This window comes from Mustela lutreola, chromosome 8 (assembly GCF_030435805.1).
Source record: "Mustela lutreola isolate mMusLut2 chromosome 8, mMusLut2.pri, whole genome shotgun sequence".
NCBI classification, from domain to species: domain Eukaryota; kingdom Metazoa; phylum Chordata; class Mammalia; order Carnivora; family Mustelidae; genus Mustela; species Mustela lutreola.
This window is the reverse complement of record NC_081297.1, coordinates 151,066,280-151,083,345: the sequence shown is the minus strand read 5'-3', so window position 1 is coordinate 151,083,345 and position 17,066 is coordinate 151,066,280. Positions and strand designations below refer to the sequence as shown.

Here is a 17,066-nt window from a genome sequence, read left to right as displayed (position 1 = left end):
CCCGGCAACTGGTCAGGGCGCAGCAGTCCCCGCGCCGGGGATGTGGCAGGCCTGAACCCAATCTGGTGAGGGCCCTGGCGCTCAACGGTGCCTGAACCGCGAGGTGGCTGGGGCAGGTGAGGCCCGGGGCGCTCCCAGGGTGGGGCCCGGCCCAGGGGCGCGTGCTGCCCGCCGCGAACCTGGGCCCGAACCCGGCCGAACCTACCCCGCGACGCGGCGGGCTCACCGTGGGGCGCCAGGCACGCGCGGGGAGCGCCCTACCCTCCTGCCCCACGCTCCCCTCCTCCCTGCCCGCCCCTCCCGCCGCCGCCGCCCTCCCTCTCCTCCACCCGCTCTCCCCGCCCTCCCCCTCTCGCCGTCGGGGGCGGGGCCGCTGCTCCCGCGCGCTCCGGCCCCTCCTCGGCCACACAAAGGCCCGTCTCCATGGCAGCCGCGCGGGCCGGAGCGCAGCGCCGATCGCGGCCCGGGCGCCATCGAGCCTCGGCGGCGGACGTGCAGGTACCGCGGTGGGGGTACAGGGCCTACGGTGGGCCCGCGCGAGTCGGGGGGCTTCGGCGTCAGCGCCGCTCCGTTCCAGTCTGCGCGCTCTGCGCGCGGGGGACCCGGGGCAGCTGCGGGTCCGCGGACGGCGATCGGGCCTCGGCCGCGGTGCGTGTGCCCTGGACACTTCCAGGTGGCCGGCGAGGCCCGCGGCGCTCGGGCGAGTGGGGGGAGGTAGGGGCCCGGCCCGGCCGAGAGTCCCTGGGACCCCTTCTGGTTTCCGATCGTCCCTACCCGCCCATGCCTCCCACCTCCCCCGACTCCGAGATCCGTGGGCAGGGCTGCAATTGTCCCTGTTGTGCAAGAGCTCGGGGCCCCCAACCCCGCAGCAGTTCGGGGTGGCTGAGCCCAGGCTTCCCCAGGGGGGTGGACCGGCAGTCCGGGTTTAGCGGCACTCTTCCTCCACACCGCCGGGGGCTCCTTGCGAGGACCACCCTGGGATCTCCCTGGTCTGTGCTGGGCTGGGTGTAGAAAGTGGGAGCAAGGGTTCCAGGGTGGGTCTGGGGGCGCTTAGTCCTGGTCGCCGGGGCCTGCCTGCTGCTCCACCGGGCCTGCTAAGGCGGTTCCTCATTTGCTTTATCGGCGTCCTCTGTGGGTCTGGGGACATACTCCGTGCCTGGGCTTTCCCCTCAGCCTCTGACCCTACACCTCTTCATGATTCTTCCTGCGGGAAGCCCTCCTGGCTGGGCTCTTACCACCCCCTCTGTGTTCAGGCTGATTAGCAGATTTCTGGGGTTCCCGAACTCAAGCGTGCCGGAGTTTCCTGCCACGTCACTGAAGCATCTTTCCAGCAACTTGGAAAAGGAAGGAAAGGGTCTGTCTGTGTCCACTGTGGCCTGTGGCAGTGCTCAGGACTGGGGCAAAGTTGGGCCCCAAAGCTAGTGGAATATTTTGAGGCTTGGAGGGTTTTCTGGCCTGTGCCTCCCTTGGGGGAGCTCCCTCGTTTCTGACTTCAGGTGGGCCCTGTGGAGAGTCCGGGAGCAGGAGGGTTGGGGGGGTGCCGCATGCCCCATGCCCAGATGTTACCCTGGCATGGCCTGGAACTGCCGTCTGAGAGAGTCGAGCAGCTAGTGGAGAGGCCATCCCCTGTCCTGAGGTGAGGGTCCCTAGGAAGGACGGCCAGCGTCACCCCAGCTGCGTCTGCTGGGTATTTTTTGTGGTGTGTCAGCTTTCAGGAATTCTCAGAGAAGATTAAGGACAGACAGGTGGGCTCTGCAGATACGAGCCTCCCACCTCTTCCCAGCATACTTACTGAGTCCGGGGGTGGGGGGGCTCCTTGGCCTAAGGAGTGGGCCCCTCTGGAAGGCCTGAGATCTGGCCAGGGGTTCCTTCCCCAGGAGGGGAGGGAAGTTACTGAGAAAAACAAGGGTTTGGAATGTAAGTCCCCCCTCCCCCGCCGGCCTCCTGCCAAGAAGGAATTATTTTGGGTTATCCAGCCGTGTCCAGCCACCCAAGGGGGGAGGCTGCGGCCCTGGGAGAGGGATCCACTTCCGGGGCTGAGGGCTGAGAGCACCGGGAGGGAGGGCCGGGCAAGTCTGGGCAGCTCCGCCACCTCCCAAGGCTGCTCAGACCGGTCCACGGCAGGGTGGGTGGGGGACACGTCACCCCTGGGTCAGAGATCGCAGATGCCCTAGCTGGCCCTGCCCAGCTAGCCTGGGGTAGACCCAGGCCCCTCCGTGGGAGGCCGCAGGGGTGGAGGGGCCCTAGATCCTGTCCTCAGGGCCTGGGCTAAGGACCCAGCCAGGGAGCCCCTTCAACTCCAGAAGGTTTAGGACTCTGACCTGAAAGCCTCTGAGGCTGCTCTCATAGCCAGCTTCAGGGACACGCCTTGGTGAGTTACCCACACCTGCTGCTTCCCAGGGAGGACGGAGAGCAGGTAGGGGTGTGGCTTGGATTGCTCAGGGTAAGGCCCTGGAGTCTTCTCAGGCTGGACCTCAAGCCACCTTCCTGCCCCCCCACCCTGCCCCTCTGACAGTCCAGAGTGATGTGCTCCCCAGGTGAAAATGTGATGCCAAGTGATGTGCTCCCCAGGTGAAGAGATCAAAGCATTATTAATGGGTCCTTGTGAGGAGCTGTCTGGGATGCTGTCTCCCCCTGTGTGGGCTCCCTGGGTTTGTGCCTGAGTGTGCCCAGCAGTCCCTGTGGGGACCACATTGGAGACGCAGAGCCGGCAGCTTGGCCAGAGTGCAGGAAACCCAGGATCCTGGCCCTAGCCCAGGGGAGTGGAGCAGAAGAGATTGGCTTGGACAGCACTGGGGTGGGCTGGCAGCCTGAGAGGGTCCATACGGCATATGCCCACCTTCCCCAGGAGGGCACGGCCGCAGGCACTCGAGCCACCCTGGGACTGAGGCCACTCTGGGAACAGAGCGCCCTCTTCCCTGCCTCAAACCCACGACCTTTTGCCCAGAGACGAAGTTCCCCCTGGGACGCTGGGTGCAGGCTGGGCTGTACTGGTAGGGAGAGGCTGCAGGGGCCAGCACCTGTGGCCCCTTCTCGGCTCCGGGCAGGGCCACGCCGAAGAGTGGCGCCCTCCGCCGCTGAGTGCTGTCTGGCTGTGAGAGCTCTGGTTCTGCAGGCCGCCGGCCTCCCTTGGAGGGGAATGACCTTTTTCCTCGCGGTTGAGGAGCCTCCTGTGTCCAGAGCCTGCCTTGGACGCAGGTGCGCGGCTGGGGAAGGCAGGGGAGGTGAGCAGGGCAGACCTGTCGCAGCACAAGGCCATTTAGGGGGGCTGCAGTGGTCCCCTGGCCACAACCTGGGAGGTGGACGGGCTTCCCTGGGGGCTCCCTGGGGGCGAGGCCGTGGCTGAGGGTGGGGCAGGGCAGAGTCCCGCCCTCAGAGCCTGCCGGGTGTTTGTGTTTGGGGTGGGGCTGTGGGGTGGGGCGGGGCCAGCCTGTGGTAATTGTCTTTGGATTCAAATTACAGGCTGAGGGGGCGGGATCAGGGGGCCGTAATTGACTGGTGGGGTGGGGGCAGCTCCCTGGGGCGATGGGTGGGGTCACCGCGGGAGCTTCTCCTTCCTCCTGGGGTCCCTACACACCCTTCTCCTCCGCAGTTTCACATCTCCTGGCAAGCTCCTGCTTCTCTCTGCGGCAAGGCCAGGAGGACCTGGTCCCCTCAGCTGCCCAGGCAAGAACCCTGTCCTGACCAGCCCTGGGTCAGGCCCGCACAGAGCTCATGGCGTCTCAGGGGGTCACCTCGGGCAGAGCATTTGAAGCACTGGGCCAGCCCTTTGCTGTCCTGCCGGAAGGGCCCCCGAGGTGGCTCCACGTCCCCTGTTCTGTGGTTGATACAGACTTGTGTGACGGTGACTGGCCCCAGGCCCCTGGTGGGAGCCTGGTGTAGCCACGGATGGAGACCAGGCTGGTCACAGGGACACTTGCAGGGCTGGCCCGGGCCTGGAGCTGGGCTTCTCTTTCCCGCTTTGTCTCTCTGTGGTCTCCCCACCCCACCTGCCCACATCTCCGCTCCCCTCGCCTGCACAGAGACGGGGCCACTCACTGCCGCTTCCCCGGGGGGGTGGGCGCAGGTCCGCCTGAGAGCCTGGTATTTCACCCCGGGCTAGGAGTGGGTGGCCTCTGGAGGCAGGGCCTGGCTCAGCGCCCACGCCCATGGCCTCAGCCTCTGAGGGGCACGACTGCTGAAGCCTGGCAGTTTCCCATAATGATGGCAGGTGACTCCTGGCCCCAGGGCCACAGGGAAGGACATGGAAGCCTGTGTTCTGACCTCAGCTCTGCCGTCAGCCTTGCCCTGACAGGTCACGTTCCGGTACAGACACCAAACCCTTGCAGTCGAGGCCCCTGGCACCTCTGGCAGAACTGCCCAGCAGTTCCCATGTGAGGCTTGGGATGGAGAGGCTCAGTGGGGAGCTCAGATCTCTGTGCCCAGCACTGCCCCCACTGGATGCCTTTTCAGGAAAATCAAGAAAGAGAAGAGGGTTTGATGGTTAGCCTTTGAAGGTGCCACTGTGTCAACAGAGCAGCAGGGCTGGGGCGTCTGCCCCCGAGGCCGTTCTGGCTGGCCCTCTACTCTGGTCTGTGTCCCCTGAGCTAGCATGCCACCTGTGCGGGTCATGGGCCAGGCGTTGGATGGGGCCTTGTTGTGGGGTGCCACTGGGGCCCAAGCTGGCTGCGGGAGGCCGGAGGCTGGAGGCGGAAGCTTGGAGGCCAGGGCAGAGGGTGCTGTTCTCAGCGGGGTCCTAGTGCTGGGAGGAGGGGTGCCAGCAGGGGCCTGGGAACAGCCCGGACAGACCCGGCAGCATGGCTCTTGAGTGCAAGGGGACCTGTGGCAGTTGCAGTTCAGAGGCTCCAGGGGTGGGGGGGATGGGGACCCGGCTATGGAGAGGTCGGGCTCGGGGCTGCCCGTGGAATCTAGGCCCCCACCCCCATTCTAGGGTGGTTTCCGAGCTGACGCCTGCTTTGGAGGAGCGCCAGGCCACAGGACACTGCCTGAGGTGAGGCCTTCTGTGGAGAAGCTGGGGCAGCCCCTCCTGCCCAGCAAGTAGGAGCCGCCATTGTAAGTCAAGCTGAGCGAGTTGGCAGGGCTGAGTGATGGTGGGTGGGGGGCAGGGAGCCAGCGTGGTCCACCTGCCCTCCTCTTGGACATGCTCCGCACAGGGGCCAGGAAGCCTGAGGGGCTGGCCTACTCCTCCCGCTCTTGGCATCTGGACTGATTTGGGAGCCACCCAGAGGGACCTCAGGAACCAGGAAGGGATGTCAGGACTGGGGGTGGGAGGCCAGCGAGAAGAAGGGGGCCGGCCCGGCAGTGCCGGAGGTGGCCCCGGTCTGACCACTGGCTCGGCACCTTGCTGAGCTGAAGGGGTTGGATTTGGCTGCAGGCAACTGGGCCTCCTTCCTGGGTGCGTCCCAGGGAGGATAGCTCCCCCCCTCCCCCGCCAGCCCGCCCCAACCAGTCAGGCTGGGCTTGCCTCTGACCCCTGCATCACGTCACTCCTCCCCGCCTTGCTCTGACCTGGGGCATTTCCTTACTGGGGCCTCCTGGGCCCTCTGCCCTCCCCAGACCCCGACTATTTGCCATTGTGGGGTTCTGGCTACTGTTCCACCTTTAGTCTGGCCCCCAGACCCTGCCCAGCACCCAAGCATTGTGCATCTTGCCAGGCCCCCAACCTCACCTAGATGGGGCGCTCGAGTGGCAGCAGGCAGTGTGGAGCCATTCCCTGTACCTGCGTAGATGCCCCCCCCCCCCCCCGCTCCCACACGTAGTCCCACTCTCCAGGCCAGCTCCAGGCCTGCCCAGCTCTGCCAGCCCTTTTGCTCCCTCTGGGCAGCCTGGGCTACCCCAGTGCTGGGGCCCCCAAGACTCTAACTGCACACGGCCTTTCACAGCCCCAGAGCTGGAGTCTGGGGGACTTCCCGTGGCCTGTTCATCCTGGGGACACTCGCTGGGTGTTGGCAATGTCCTTTACTGGCATCGCAGATGTGGTGCCTGCCCGTGTGTGGTCACGTGTGTGAGTGGGGGCTGGTTTGCCGGTTTGGCACAGTGCCCCAGACTAATTGTGGGGTTCGGTAGTGATTGGGGAGGCGGGACTGGGGTGGCCGCCGCGGCGCTGGCAGACTGACGGGGAGATTACAGGTCTTGCCTGCTCCTTGCTTGCTCAGGCCCTCACCCGTCCGCCCCCCATGCCCACTCCCGCCTCCTGAACACGGCCTATGGAGGGGGCTCTGGGTGGGGGCTGGTCCGGGGCCAGCTGCAGCTGCCCGGAGTTGCAGGCTATCCCGGCAGCATCCAGTCAGCAGGGAGGGGTTCCTGCAGTGGGGAAGTGAGGGGGAGCGGGACCAGGGGGTGGGCAGGGGGCAGTAGGCTCAGAACCAGTGGCTCCCGCCTGTCCCTGAGCCCCAAAGGCCCACAGGACTGCCCTCAGCCGCCTCCAGCTCGGATGTGGGGGCTGCTCACGTGGGGCCATCTGTGTCTGTACGGCCCTCTGAGCAGGTCTTCTTCCCCCAGGGGGTGGCTGGAGACTTTGCCTGTGCTGTGGGCATCCCGCAGCGTCCGACCCCCAGCTGGCCCAGCCTTTAATCTGCCCGTCCCCGTCTCTCAAGCCCTCTTTCTCTCTCTCAGTCCTGCCATAGTCTGGCCACTGGAGAGTTACCTCAGGAGGGTGTCCGCACGGGCCTCCGGGCACGGGCCATCCCTGCATCTGTTCACGTACTAATTGAGGCCACATGCGAGCTGGGCGCGGAGGTGCAGTCCCGGGTCCCCAGCACACCGCGGTTGGGGCACACAGGAGGCTGTTTGGGGCTCTGGGCCAAGCAGATGGGACAGGTCAGCGGGCCCCAGCCTGGGCTCCCCGGGAGCACGGGGCTGCCATTGGAGTGTTGAACTGTGGAGTGTTCTGATTCAAGGACTGCTGTGCAGAGGAGAGAGCTGGGGCAAACCCAGAGGGGCCTAAGCATGCCCAGGGAGGGACATGGTGGCTGGGACTCAGCAGGGAGGCATCAGAACCTAGCAAATCCCACCCCTGTCCTGAGGGCCTGGGAGGCCAAGGCGGCAGCAGTCCTGCGGCAGGGTCCGCGCACTGTCATTTTACTGAGACTGTTCTTGGGTTTTCCTGAGCTACAGGGTTAGGTGCAGGGAGTGGGGCCAGAGAGTGGCCAGCTTGCCGACAGCACGGGGATCCCAGTGTACGCAGACAGTCACGAGGGACAGACAGGGTCAGGGCTGGAGCCCACGCCCAGGCTCTCTTGAGCAAGAGACGCCAGAGGGCACGGGCTGAGTGCAGATATCCCTGGTGATGATGACCTCCCGACCTTAGAGTTGTTGAGCAGGGACTCCGATGCTGGGGATGGGGGGGGTGGGGACCGGAGCATCAGAAGCCTGAGTGGGAGGGTGGTGGGAGAGGGCTGGGAGCAGAAGGGGCTGGGGTTTCTCTGGGCACACTCTCCTCAGCCCTGGGCTCTGGGCCTGTGACCTCCTTACTGCCACCAGCCAGTGGCGACTTAAGGCCAGGAGCCAGAGTCCAGGCTTCGGGAGGCTGGTCACTCCCCCCCAACCCAGGCTGGGCGTGGGCAGTTGGGCCACAGTCTAGGCAGGTAGGAACCTGGCCCCAGGAGCCAGGGCTGGTGAAGAGGGGTCCTGTGGGAGGTTCTGGTGGCGCTGACGCAAGTCTGGGTGTGCGACGTCAGTCTGTCCCTAGAGCCCCGCCCCGCCCCACCACGCCCCACCCCTGCCCTAGGTGCCTGCGCCCGGAGAGCTCAGCCTTCGCCCGGGTCGGGGTCACGCGGGCGACCGCCAGGGCCAGGGTGGTGCGTGACGGGCCGGCGGCGAGGGGGGAGGCCGAGCCCCGGGCCGGGGCCGCTGGGCTGGGAGGCCTAAGGCAGGTAATGGCCGGCCGTGCGCTGGGCTGAGCCCGACGCCAGGTGAGCGCTCCGCGGCGGCTGCTCCGGTGCCCACGTGACCGCCGCCGCCGTCATTGTCCGACCCGCGGCGCGTCCCGGGGTCCCCGTGAGACTCGCGCGCCGCCCACGTGCTCCCCGCCGAGGGTGTCCGCGGGGCGCGGGGCCGTTCCCGGATGACCCGCGGGCTCCGGGGACCGGCGGGGACGAGCCAGGGCGGTTCCCAACACCACCCCCCACCCCCCGCCGGGTCACCGGGCGGGCGGGGCCGGACGGCGGGGGGCGCGGGGCGCCCTGGGAGCCCCGGTCCCGGGCAGGTACCCGCCGCCGCCGCGCCCCTCCCTCGCGCTTGTTTTGAAAACAGCCGAGGCTCGGATTTGCCGGCGCTTCGGCCTGTTTTGTTTCCCCTGATTTGTTTAACGCTCCCGCTAATTGCAGATTTGCATTTTCGTCGGGAGCGCTGCGGCCTGGTCCCCGGGCTGCCAGCTGCCCCGCGGGGGAGGGGCGGCTCCCTGGCTCCTCACGTGGCGCCCAGAGGCTGGCTCCCCGCCCGACTGGGGGTTCCCGGGACGCCCCCCATGGTCGGCGCGCGGGGGGGAGAGGGGGGGACGCGGTGGGCGGGATCTGTCCCACCTGGCCCTGAACCTCCCCCCAGATCCTCCCTCCCTCCTTGTCTGCCTGTGCCTGAGCCCTCATCTTGGTCCCTGGGCCCCTCTTCCGTCCCTCTGTCCTGTCCCAGCCGCATCCGGGTTCCCTTCAGGAGCCCACAAGCTGGCTGGCCCGGCGTGGGCGGGGGGCAGCCCTCAAGCTGGACCCCACGTCCGCTGGGCCTGGGGGCTGTGTGTGGTTCTAATGAAGTCTGTGTTTACTGGAGGGCCGTGGCCTGGGAGGCAGCGTGGCTTGGGCCCATTCCCCAGACAGAGCCTTCCCTTAGGTGGGGCTGAGGGCTGGTGGGGAGCAGGAGGCTGACAGGCCCCCTCCCTCTGGAGGTCGGTCTGCAGTGAGGGCTCTGCCCTTCTTCCTTAGGGGCCTTCTGTTGACCTTTCTTAGGGTAGGAGGTGCCGAACCTGCCCATGCAAGGCGCCCTGTGTCCGTGGCTCAGAGGAAGCTAGAACCTGTGAGGAACCACAGGGAGCCATCTGGCAAGAGACTGACACTGCTTCCTGCTCCAGGGCAGGTGTGGCGGGGAGGCCTGCCCCCCACCCCCACAGTGCCTGTCTCCTGCCAGCTCTCGGGCTGGGGGAGGAACGAGCGCCCTGTGTCAGGCTTGGGGATCAGCTGCGGGGGCACCTGTGTGTTCAGCCAGTCCATTTGCAACGCCACCAGCTTCCTGGTTGACCACACTCAGGCGCACAGGTGCCCATCCGGCCGGCTCCTGTGTTCACATGTGTTCCTGGTAGGCCCATCAGCTGGCTGTAGGCCACACAGCAGGAGTGACTGTCCCACAGGACCAGGTCAGGGTGGGTGTCTTGAGATTCTGAGGGATGTGTAGTTTTCTGGGCGAGGTGTGGGGGAGACATCACAGAGGACCCCAGACTACCCCCACTACTGTAGGCACAGCCGTGGGATTTCCACACGTGGATTTGCTTACACTTTGCAACAGTTCACGGAGATGGATGTGATCACCTCTGTTTTCCATGGGGAAACAGTTACATGGTGTAGCCTGGTAAGTAACCCACATGACCAAGAGGGAAACCAACAGAGAGCTGGCATTTGAATCCAGAAGTCTGGCCCCAGAGGCACCTGGCTAGCTCAGTGGGTGGAGCATACAACTCTTTATCTCAAGGTTGTGAGTTTCGAGTTCCATGGTGGGCTTAGAGAGAGCTTAAAAATGAGAGCCAGAAGTGTGGCTCCAGAGTTGTGCTCTTGAGGCCCTTCCGTGTGGCAGTGTTGCAGGTGTGTGACTGTCGGGTTGAAGGGCTAGCCGTGGCCTCAGTGGCCTGCGGTTGCACAGAAGAGTGGCTGCCTTCTGAAGGAAGTGGGAGTGGCCTTCTGAGAGGCGAGAAAGCCTGGCTGTTGGGAGACAGACAGACAAGCTGGGAGATGCTGGGGGCAGCACTGGGTGGTTGAGAGAGGCATCCTTGAGTTAGGAAAGGCCAGGCCCCAGGACTTGGAGGGATCTGGTTTCATTCTGCAGGAGGTTTTGGCTGGAGGAACTTGATGTTGGGAGAAGAAATCAATGGGCTGCCTCTGGGAGGGTCTGAGAGCAGGACCCAGCATGGTCAGTAGGTCCCTGGAGGCCTGCAGCAGACAGACAGACAGACACACACACACCCCACCCTGCCTGGGGGCTGGGGATTAAGTCATGCCCTGGGTTGAAGTTCAGAGGCTAGACAGAGGAGCTTGAGGCAGCAGGCATCGGGGCACGTGGAGGCTGGCATGCTGTCCCTTCAGGGGGGGATGTCCGTGTGCTGTGGACCCCAGTGCAGTTTCCACTTGCGCTGGCCACAGCCTCAGGCCAGGCCAGCCCCTGCTTTCTCAAGAGACTGCATCATACTGATGCCCAGGGGTGTAGCCCCTGAATTTGCCTGTGGAGTGGCTCTTGCTCCTTTCCCAAAGGCTCTGTTCAGTCCCTGTGGCAGAAGGACATCCCTCATCCCTGCATCCAGGGCCCTGAACCCCTTGGCCTGTGCTCAAGTGTGTGCTGCCCTGCCCTCCTCGCCTCGACCCGTCTCCCTTGGGTCCGCCATAGGTCCTGCCCAGGACACTGCGGGATGGGCATGGGAAGGGCCTGGCAAGGGCCTGGGCCTTGTAGAGAAGGTGTTGGAGGGACAGTGGCGAGGGGTGGGGAGCAGCCAGTCTGGGAGCCAAAGTGGGAGTGCAGGAGTGGCTGAAGCTTAGACGTGGGGAGGGTCTGGGATCGGCCTGGAAAGATGGTTGAGTCCATAAAGCCACATTCTAAAGCAGAGTGGAGCCGGAGGGGGTGGGCTGTGTGGGGGGGCAGTCATTATCATTAGATACATACCCCTTCTTATTTAGGAAATATGTGAATATATCCCACTAAAAATTTTTCAAAAATTGGTTAATGAGGTTATTTTGCTATCCCGGTCCCTTCCTCCTGGCCCCCAGGCTTTACTACTATTTTCAGTTTGAAAGAAAGCTTCCAGAACTTCTCAGCAGTTAAACTGATGTCCACACACAGGTCCATGGAGACACATGTCCATCCCTGACATGTCTAGGCTCTATGGGACTCAGCATGGACCACCCCCTGTGTGGGCCTGGTTGTATTTTTGTTTTGTTTTGTTTTGCTTGTTTGTTTGTTTGCAGCAGTTGGGGGGGTACTCTGGTTGGCGACTGGGTGGTTGTTACATTTTCATCATCCTCAACCATGCCAAGAAGTATCCTTCGACCAAGAAGTATCCTTCGACAGGTCTCCCAGGGGATAGACTTGGGTATTTCTGGAAGATGATAGACTACAGTAGCGAGCTTCACTGAGTGCTACAGAGTAGCAGGCTCTCCTGAGGCTTTCTTGAATGCATCCTTTAGTCCTTACAAACTCTGAGGGGGGTTCGCTATGACTGTCTCCGTTTTACAGATGGGGAAGTGAGGCAAAGAGAAGTAATTTGCCCAGGGTCACACAGCTAGTAAGTAGAACTTATTTTTCAAGAAAGCAGTTTACTGTTTAATCAAATATATATCCCTAGTTTAAAAAAGACAGCCGGTACCAACAGAGTCTTAACGAAAAGGAGCTGTTCTCACCCTTTTCTTCCCCGGCCGGGCCTTTTTGAATGGAGTGAGGGATGTGTCAGGCTTGTGTTCTGGAAAGGCCAGAAAGTGGGTGTGTGTGCATTGGGATGCTGGACTAAGGGACCCAGAGGCTGGTGTTTGAGGGACGGACTGTGATGGGGGCAGGGTGGAGGAGGCAGAAGGTGTTGGGGGTCTCCTGCTCAATGACGGCAGATGCCAGGTGGGGTCGCTACAGCTGCCCCCCGCCCCCCAGACGTGGCGCGGAGGCGGCAGGTGGAGGCAGGCTAGGCTTGTGGTGAGACCGCTGTTGCTCCTTTGCTTCCTAGACAATCTTGATGCTGGCCCAGAGCAGAGACTGAGCTGGACTACTGGAGCCTCGGTGAGTGGAGGCTGGGCCCCACCTGGGGAAGGCAGTGGGGGGCTACAGCCACACGGACAGGCTGGGGTGCCTTCCACTGGGTGTGGGTGGTGACCCTGAAGCTCTGGTCTGACTGGGCCCAGTGTGTACAATCCCAAGTGCCCTGGGACGCCCAGGTGGCTCAGTCGATTAAGCCTCTGACTCTGGATTTGGCTCAGGTCACGATCTCAGGGTCGTGCGACTGAGCCTTATGTCAGGCTCTTTGCTCAGTTCGGAGTCTGCTTGACACTGTCCCTCTCTCTGTGTCCTCCCCAAGCGTGTGTGTGCAGGCTCAGTCTCTCTCAAATCTTAAAACTAAAACCCCCAAACCAGGTGTCCTGCCATGGGAGCCACTGCCAGCCAGCCCCCCCACCCCCTGCCCCCAGCTCTCTGAGACCAAACTTTCCTTGGGAGGGCAGGCTCTACAGTGGGACCTGCAGGAGAGCTGGATTCTGGAGCACAAGGCCTGGGAATTCAGGTTTGGGGTAGGAGTGCCTGTCCAGAAATTGTTCTGGGCCAGCAACAGGCCAGAGTCTGTGCAACTTTTTGGAAGTGCACCTCCAGGCTTCAGCCAGGAAGAAGGCCGTCTGATGCCCTTAAGGAAATCCCCGCCAGTCCCGGTGAGCCAGGGGTCCTGGGGCTGCTTTCAAAACAGGAAGCGCCCGTTCCAGGAACGCTAGCGGCAGGAAGCTTTGCCGGCTGTGCCTGGCGCCTCCCGCACCGCACCTCGGCTTGAGCTCCCCAGTCAGGTGGGTCACCCTTTGCTCTGGGACCTGGCCAGGCAGGTCACCTGAGGCTTTGTTTATCCAGGAAGTGGGTGGGGGAGCTGCTGCCTCTGGAGTGTGACCCAGGTCCCTCCTGCCACCCTGATGACTTGGGCTCAGTCTGGGGTGGGGATGAGTTTGGAACACTGGGATCTGAGTCACTTTGCCCACCACCTCGGGGTTCCTGGGGCAGGAGTGTGGGTGGTGGGCAGCACAGGGTGGCTGGGAGGGCTGCATAGCATCGGGGCCAGTGTTAATGCTGCTGGTGGGATCTGGGCCAGCTCTCCTTGATGCCATACCCAGTACTGGTGGGCCAGCCCTGGGGGGCTCTGGGGCAGAGGACCAGGCTGAGGGAGGGTCCAGGACAAGCTTTTTCAGAACAGGAGTGCCCCAAGAATTCCCCCACTGGGTCAGCTATGTCTTCAAGTCCTGGCCCAGCGGGTGGACCAGCAGAGGGGCCCTGGGCTCCTTGGGTCCACGTGGGTCTGACTGCCGCAGGGGTGGCCAGGGCTCCGGCCCCGCCCCCGCGCCCCGACCCCGCCCGCCTGCACTCCCTCCCTGGGCCCCGGGAACATTCCATTCATTCCGGGCTCCAGCAGGCGGGTGGGAGCCGAGAGGGGCCGGGGTCTTGGCGGCGACGACGGGGGAAGCCGGTGAGCGGGGCCGGGTGGGGGAGGGCCAGCTTGGGCCCGAGGCCGAGGGGCCAGGAGGCCCACGCCCACACCCCCTTCGCCCTGGCCGGCGCCACTCAGTGGACTTTGGGCCCCTACACGGCGCTCGGCGCAGGGGCGGGGGGATGGGGCGAGGGGGCGGGTCCTTGGGCGCTTCCCTTCCCCGGGAGGGGCGGGGGAGGGGCGGTGGCAGTGACCAAACCGTGGGTGCCTGAGCCAGCGGCCAGGCCCTGGTGCGCTTGGTTCTGCGAAGTCTCAGGGTTAGGGACAGTCAGGCTCCACGCCTGGGGACCTCCCAAATGGCTCTCTCCTCCCTGTGGGAGCCACAGGGGCAGAAGGGACCCCCACCATTCAGCGGGGTGCCCTGAAGGGCTGGTGAACTCTTCTTGTCCTGGACTCAATCCCCAAGCGTCTCCCTGGCTCTCCCTGCTACTGCCCTGCCTTGGGCCGCCTTTGTTTCACCCTGGTACTGCCCAGCCTTCTGCCCCAGGCAGCCAGGGGTTCCCTGCCAGGTCCCTGCTGGGTCCCCTTCTGGACATCCTCCAGCTCACCCATGGGTGTGGTTGCTGGGGGCCAGGCAAGAGCTTTGCGCTCCAGTACAAGGGGGGTGCTCTCCGCAGCGGCGGCGGCTGCCCTGCTGAGGGGGCATCTTCCCCAGCCACTGTGTCCTGCTCGGGCTGGAGCCTTGCCGTGACCTAGCGGTAGAGAGGACTTTGTCAATGCTTGCTTCTTGGTTGTACTTCCTCAAGAGGTTTGAGGAAGGTTGTGGATACTCGGAACGGCAGGATGCCAGGGGGACGGTGAATAGCCACGCTGGGCAGGGGCTTCCTCGTGGCCCAGGCAGAGAAGGACATCAGCTTGACGGAAGACTCATGGAAGAATCATAACAGTAAACACAGCTTTGCCCAAAGCCAGTGCTCCAGAGAAATGTCTCCTCTGGCCAAGGAGCAGAGCAGATGCTTTTCTGCTTTCCTGGGAGAGAGGAACAAGGATGCGTGGCAAGGCAGGATGTCGGCAGGTAGTAGAGAGGCAAGAGCGCGTCCAGGGAGGTGGTGTGTGAGGAGGCCCCAGGGGGAGAACCAGTTCCTCCGCGAGCGCGGTGCGGTCTGTTCTGGGGAGTCTGGGAGGCTAGGGTGGGTCCCTCCATCCCTTCTGCCGTGTCTGCCCCACTCAGGCGTCGGGAGAGGCAAGAGGGCCATCAGGGTCCTGCCAGTGATGGGCGTGCTCAGGGAGGGTGACAGCTGCGGGGGCTCATGCCCGTGTCTGGAGAGGGCAGTTGGGGGGGTGCCAGCGGAGGGTGGCACTGGGGGTTCTGACCAGGACAGAGCAGGGTCTGCAAGCTGGGAGGTCTGGGATAGCCCCCAGGGTGAAGAGGCCTAGAGGCAGAATGGCCCTGCCTGAGTTGGCCAGAGATCCCTGTGTCCCTGAATCGGGGAGGGAGAACCACATAAGCTCTGGGTCCTCGAATTTGGGGACACTGCGTCTCACCATGGCTTTAGCAGCTCATCCCTCATACACACGGATACATGTGCGGGAACATCCAGAACATGTTCTCAGAGGGACCCCTGCACACTGGCTGGCCCAGCCCCAGCCCTGCAGGCAGCATGCCCCTGTAGTCTCCTGGCTCTTCCCCTCTCAGAGAGCTGGTGGGTTCTGGAAACTCCTCCCAGGGCCCCACACCTGAGGGTCTCCTGGGGAGAGGGGAGGCAGGGCAGATGGAATCTGCTGGGGAGGGAGCCCAGAGGTTGGAGGAGGGAGGGCTGGGCTGGGCTAAATGCGTGTGTCAGGAGAGTGTGCAAGTCTTGACCCCGGGTCTGTGAGTTAAGCCGCTTGTTGGGTGTTGAGACTACCTTAAAAAAAAAAAAGTGTGTATGTGCCCTCGCTGGCCCACACCATTGGTTCCTCCTGTTCATCAGCTTCCTCTGTCTCCCTCGAGGTTGACCCGTCTGTGGAAAGTCACCTGTCAGGCAGGGGCGTGCCCTGTGACCTGTCAGCCTGGGCTTGTGCTTGGGGCTCATGGAGCCCCGGGGTCTCACGGTATGGGCGGACACATGCGTGAGTGCCCAGACACTGTCTAGAGGGGCTGCTCCGTTCCCTGGGAGGTGGGCCTGCAGGTGCTTTGAGACCCAGGAGGTGAGATCATGGCCATGCTGGGGGCAGCCACCCCTGTACCTGTCCTGCTTAGTGGCGGTGGCTGGGCTCTGGTCGGTAGGTTGGGTTACAGGTCAAACCTCTTGAGAAGGACTGGGAGTCGGTCTCCTTGGAGAGGAGAAGGGCAGGTGGGCCTGGTCAGAAGTGGAGGAAGGCAGAGGAGGGCCGGGCACTCCTGGCGCGTCCTCTGAGGCCCTGAGCCCCGCTGGCCTTTGTTCTAGTTTCCCAGGCAGGTCTAGAGAGACCCTCAAGGGGACGCGTCCTCTGCACTGGGTGGCTCTCCCGGGCCTGGGCTCCCCTGACCCTTATCTCTCCCCACAGGGTGCGAGGGGTGATGGCTCTGCAGCTCTGGGCCCTGACCCTGCTGGGCCTGGTGGGCACCGGGGCGGGCCTGCGGCCCCGCAGGCTGGATGTCTTCCGCAGCGACACGGAGCTGAACCACCTGGTTGTGGACGAGGCGTCGGGCGTGCTGTATGTGGGAGCTGTGAACGCGCTCTACCAGCTCAGCGCGGATCTGCAGCTGCAGCAGCAGGCCACCACGGGCCCGGCCCTGGACAACAAGAAGTGCACGCCGCCCATTGAGCCGAGCCAGTGCCACGAGGCCGTTCAGACCGACAACGTCAACCAGCTCCTGCTGCTCGACCCACCTGGGAAGCGCCTCGTCGAGTGCGGGAGCCTCTTCAAGGGGATCTGTGCCCTGCGCGCCCTGAGCAACATCTCCACACGCCTCTTCTACGAGGACGGCAGCGGCGAGAAGTCCTTTGTGGCCAGCAACGACGAGCGCGTGGCCACGGTGGGGCTGGTGAGCGCCGCGAGCCCCGGTGGCGAGCGGGTTCTGTTCGTGGGCAAAGGCAATGGACCCCATGACAACGGCATCATTGTGAGCACCCGCCTGCTGGACCGGGCCGAGGGCAGGGAGGCCTTCGAGGCCTATACCGACCACGCCGCCTACAAGGCCGGATACCTGTCCACCAACACACAGCAGTTCGTGGCCGCCTTTGAGGACGGTCTCTACGTTTTCTTCGTCTTCAACCAGCAGGACAAGCACCCACCCCGAAACCGCACGCTCCTGGCTCGCATGTGCAAGCAGGACCCCTTCTATTACTCCTACCTGGAGATGGACCTGGAGTGCCTTGACCCCAGTGAGCCCCAGACCCCGGCCTTCGGCACCTGCTTGGCGGCCTCTGTGGCCGGGCTGAGCGCCAGCAGGGTGCTGTACGCCGTCTTCAGCAGGGATGGCCGGAGCGGTGGAGGACCCCACGCAGGCCTCTGCCTGTTCCCGCTGGACGAGGTCCATGCCAAGATGGAGGCCAGCCGCAACGCCTGCTACACAGGCACCCGGGACGTGGGCCGCGACACCTTCTACAAGCCCTTCCACGGCGAAATCCAGTGTGGTGGCCACGGGCCGGTATGTGACCTCAGCACCTCCTCGCAGAGGCCTGGCTCACCTGCGTCCCTGTGGGTCTGTGTGTTGTTGCTCTCGTGGGTGTGTTCCCCTCCCCTGCTC

General features: G+C 64.1%; 1 protein-coding gene across 4 annotated transcripts in view; it reads left to right on the top strand.

Annotated features, from left to right (window-relative positions):
* The first annotated feature begins 373 nt into the window (after window positions 1–373).
* Window positions 374–17,066, top strand: part of PLXNB2 (plexin B2) — a 28,776-nt gene continuing 12,083 nt past the window's right edge. Inside the window, exons 1-3 of one of the 4 annotated variants that reach the window (XM_059187372.1) lie at window positions 374–498; window positions 11,903–11,955; window positions 15,881–16,967. In XM_059187372.1, the coding sequence (XP_059043355.1) occupies window positions 15,894–16,967 (1,074 nt within the window). In that variant the 5' untranslated portion in view covers window positions 374–498; window positions 11,903–11,955; window positions 15,881–15,893. Of the gene's footprint in view, window positions 499–7,756; window positions 7,914–11,902; window positions 11,956–13,369; window positions 13,391–15,880; window positions 16,968–17,066 lie in introns of those variants that run through there. The other 3 variants (XM_059187374.1, XM_059187375.1, XM_059187376.1) reach the window with 3 other exon arrangements.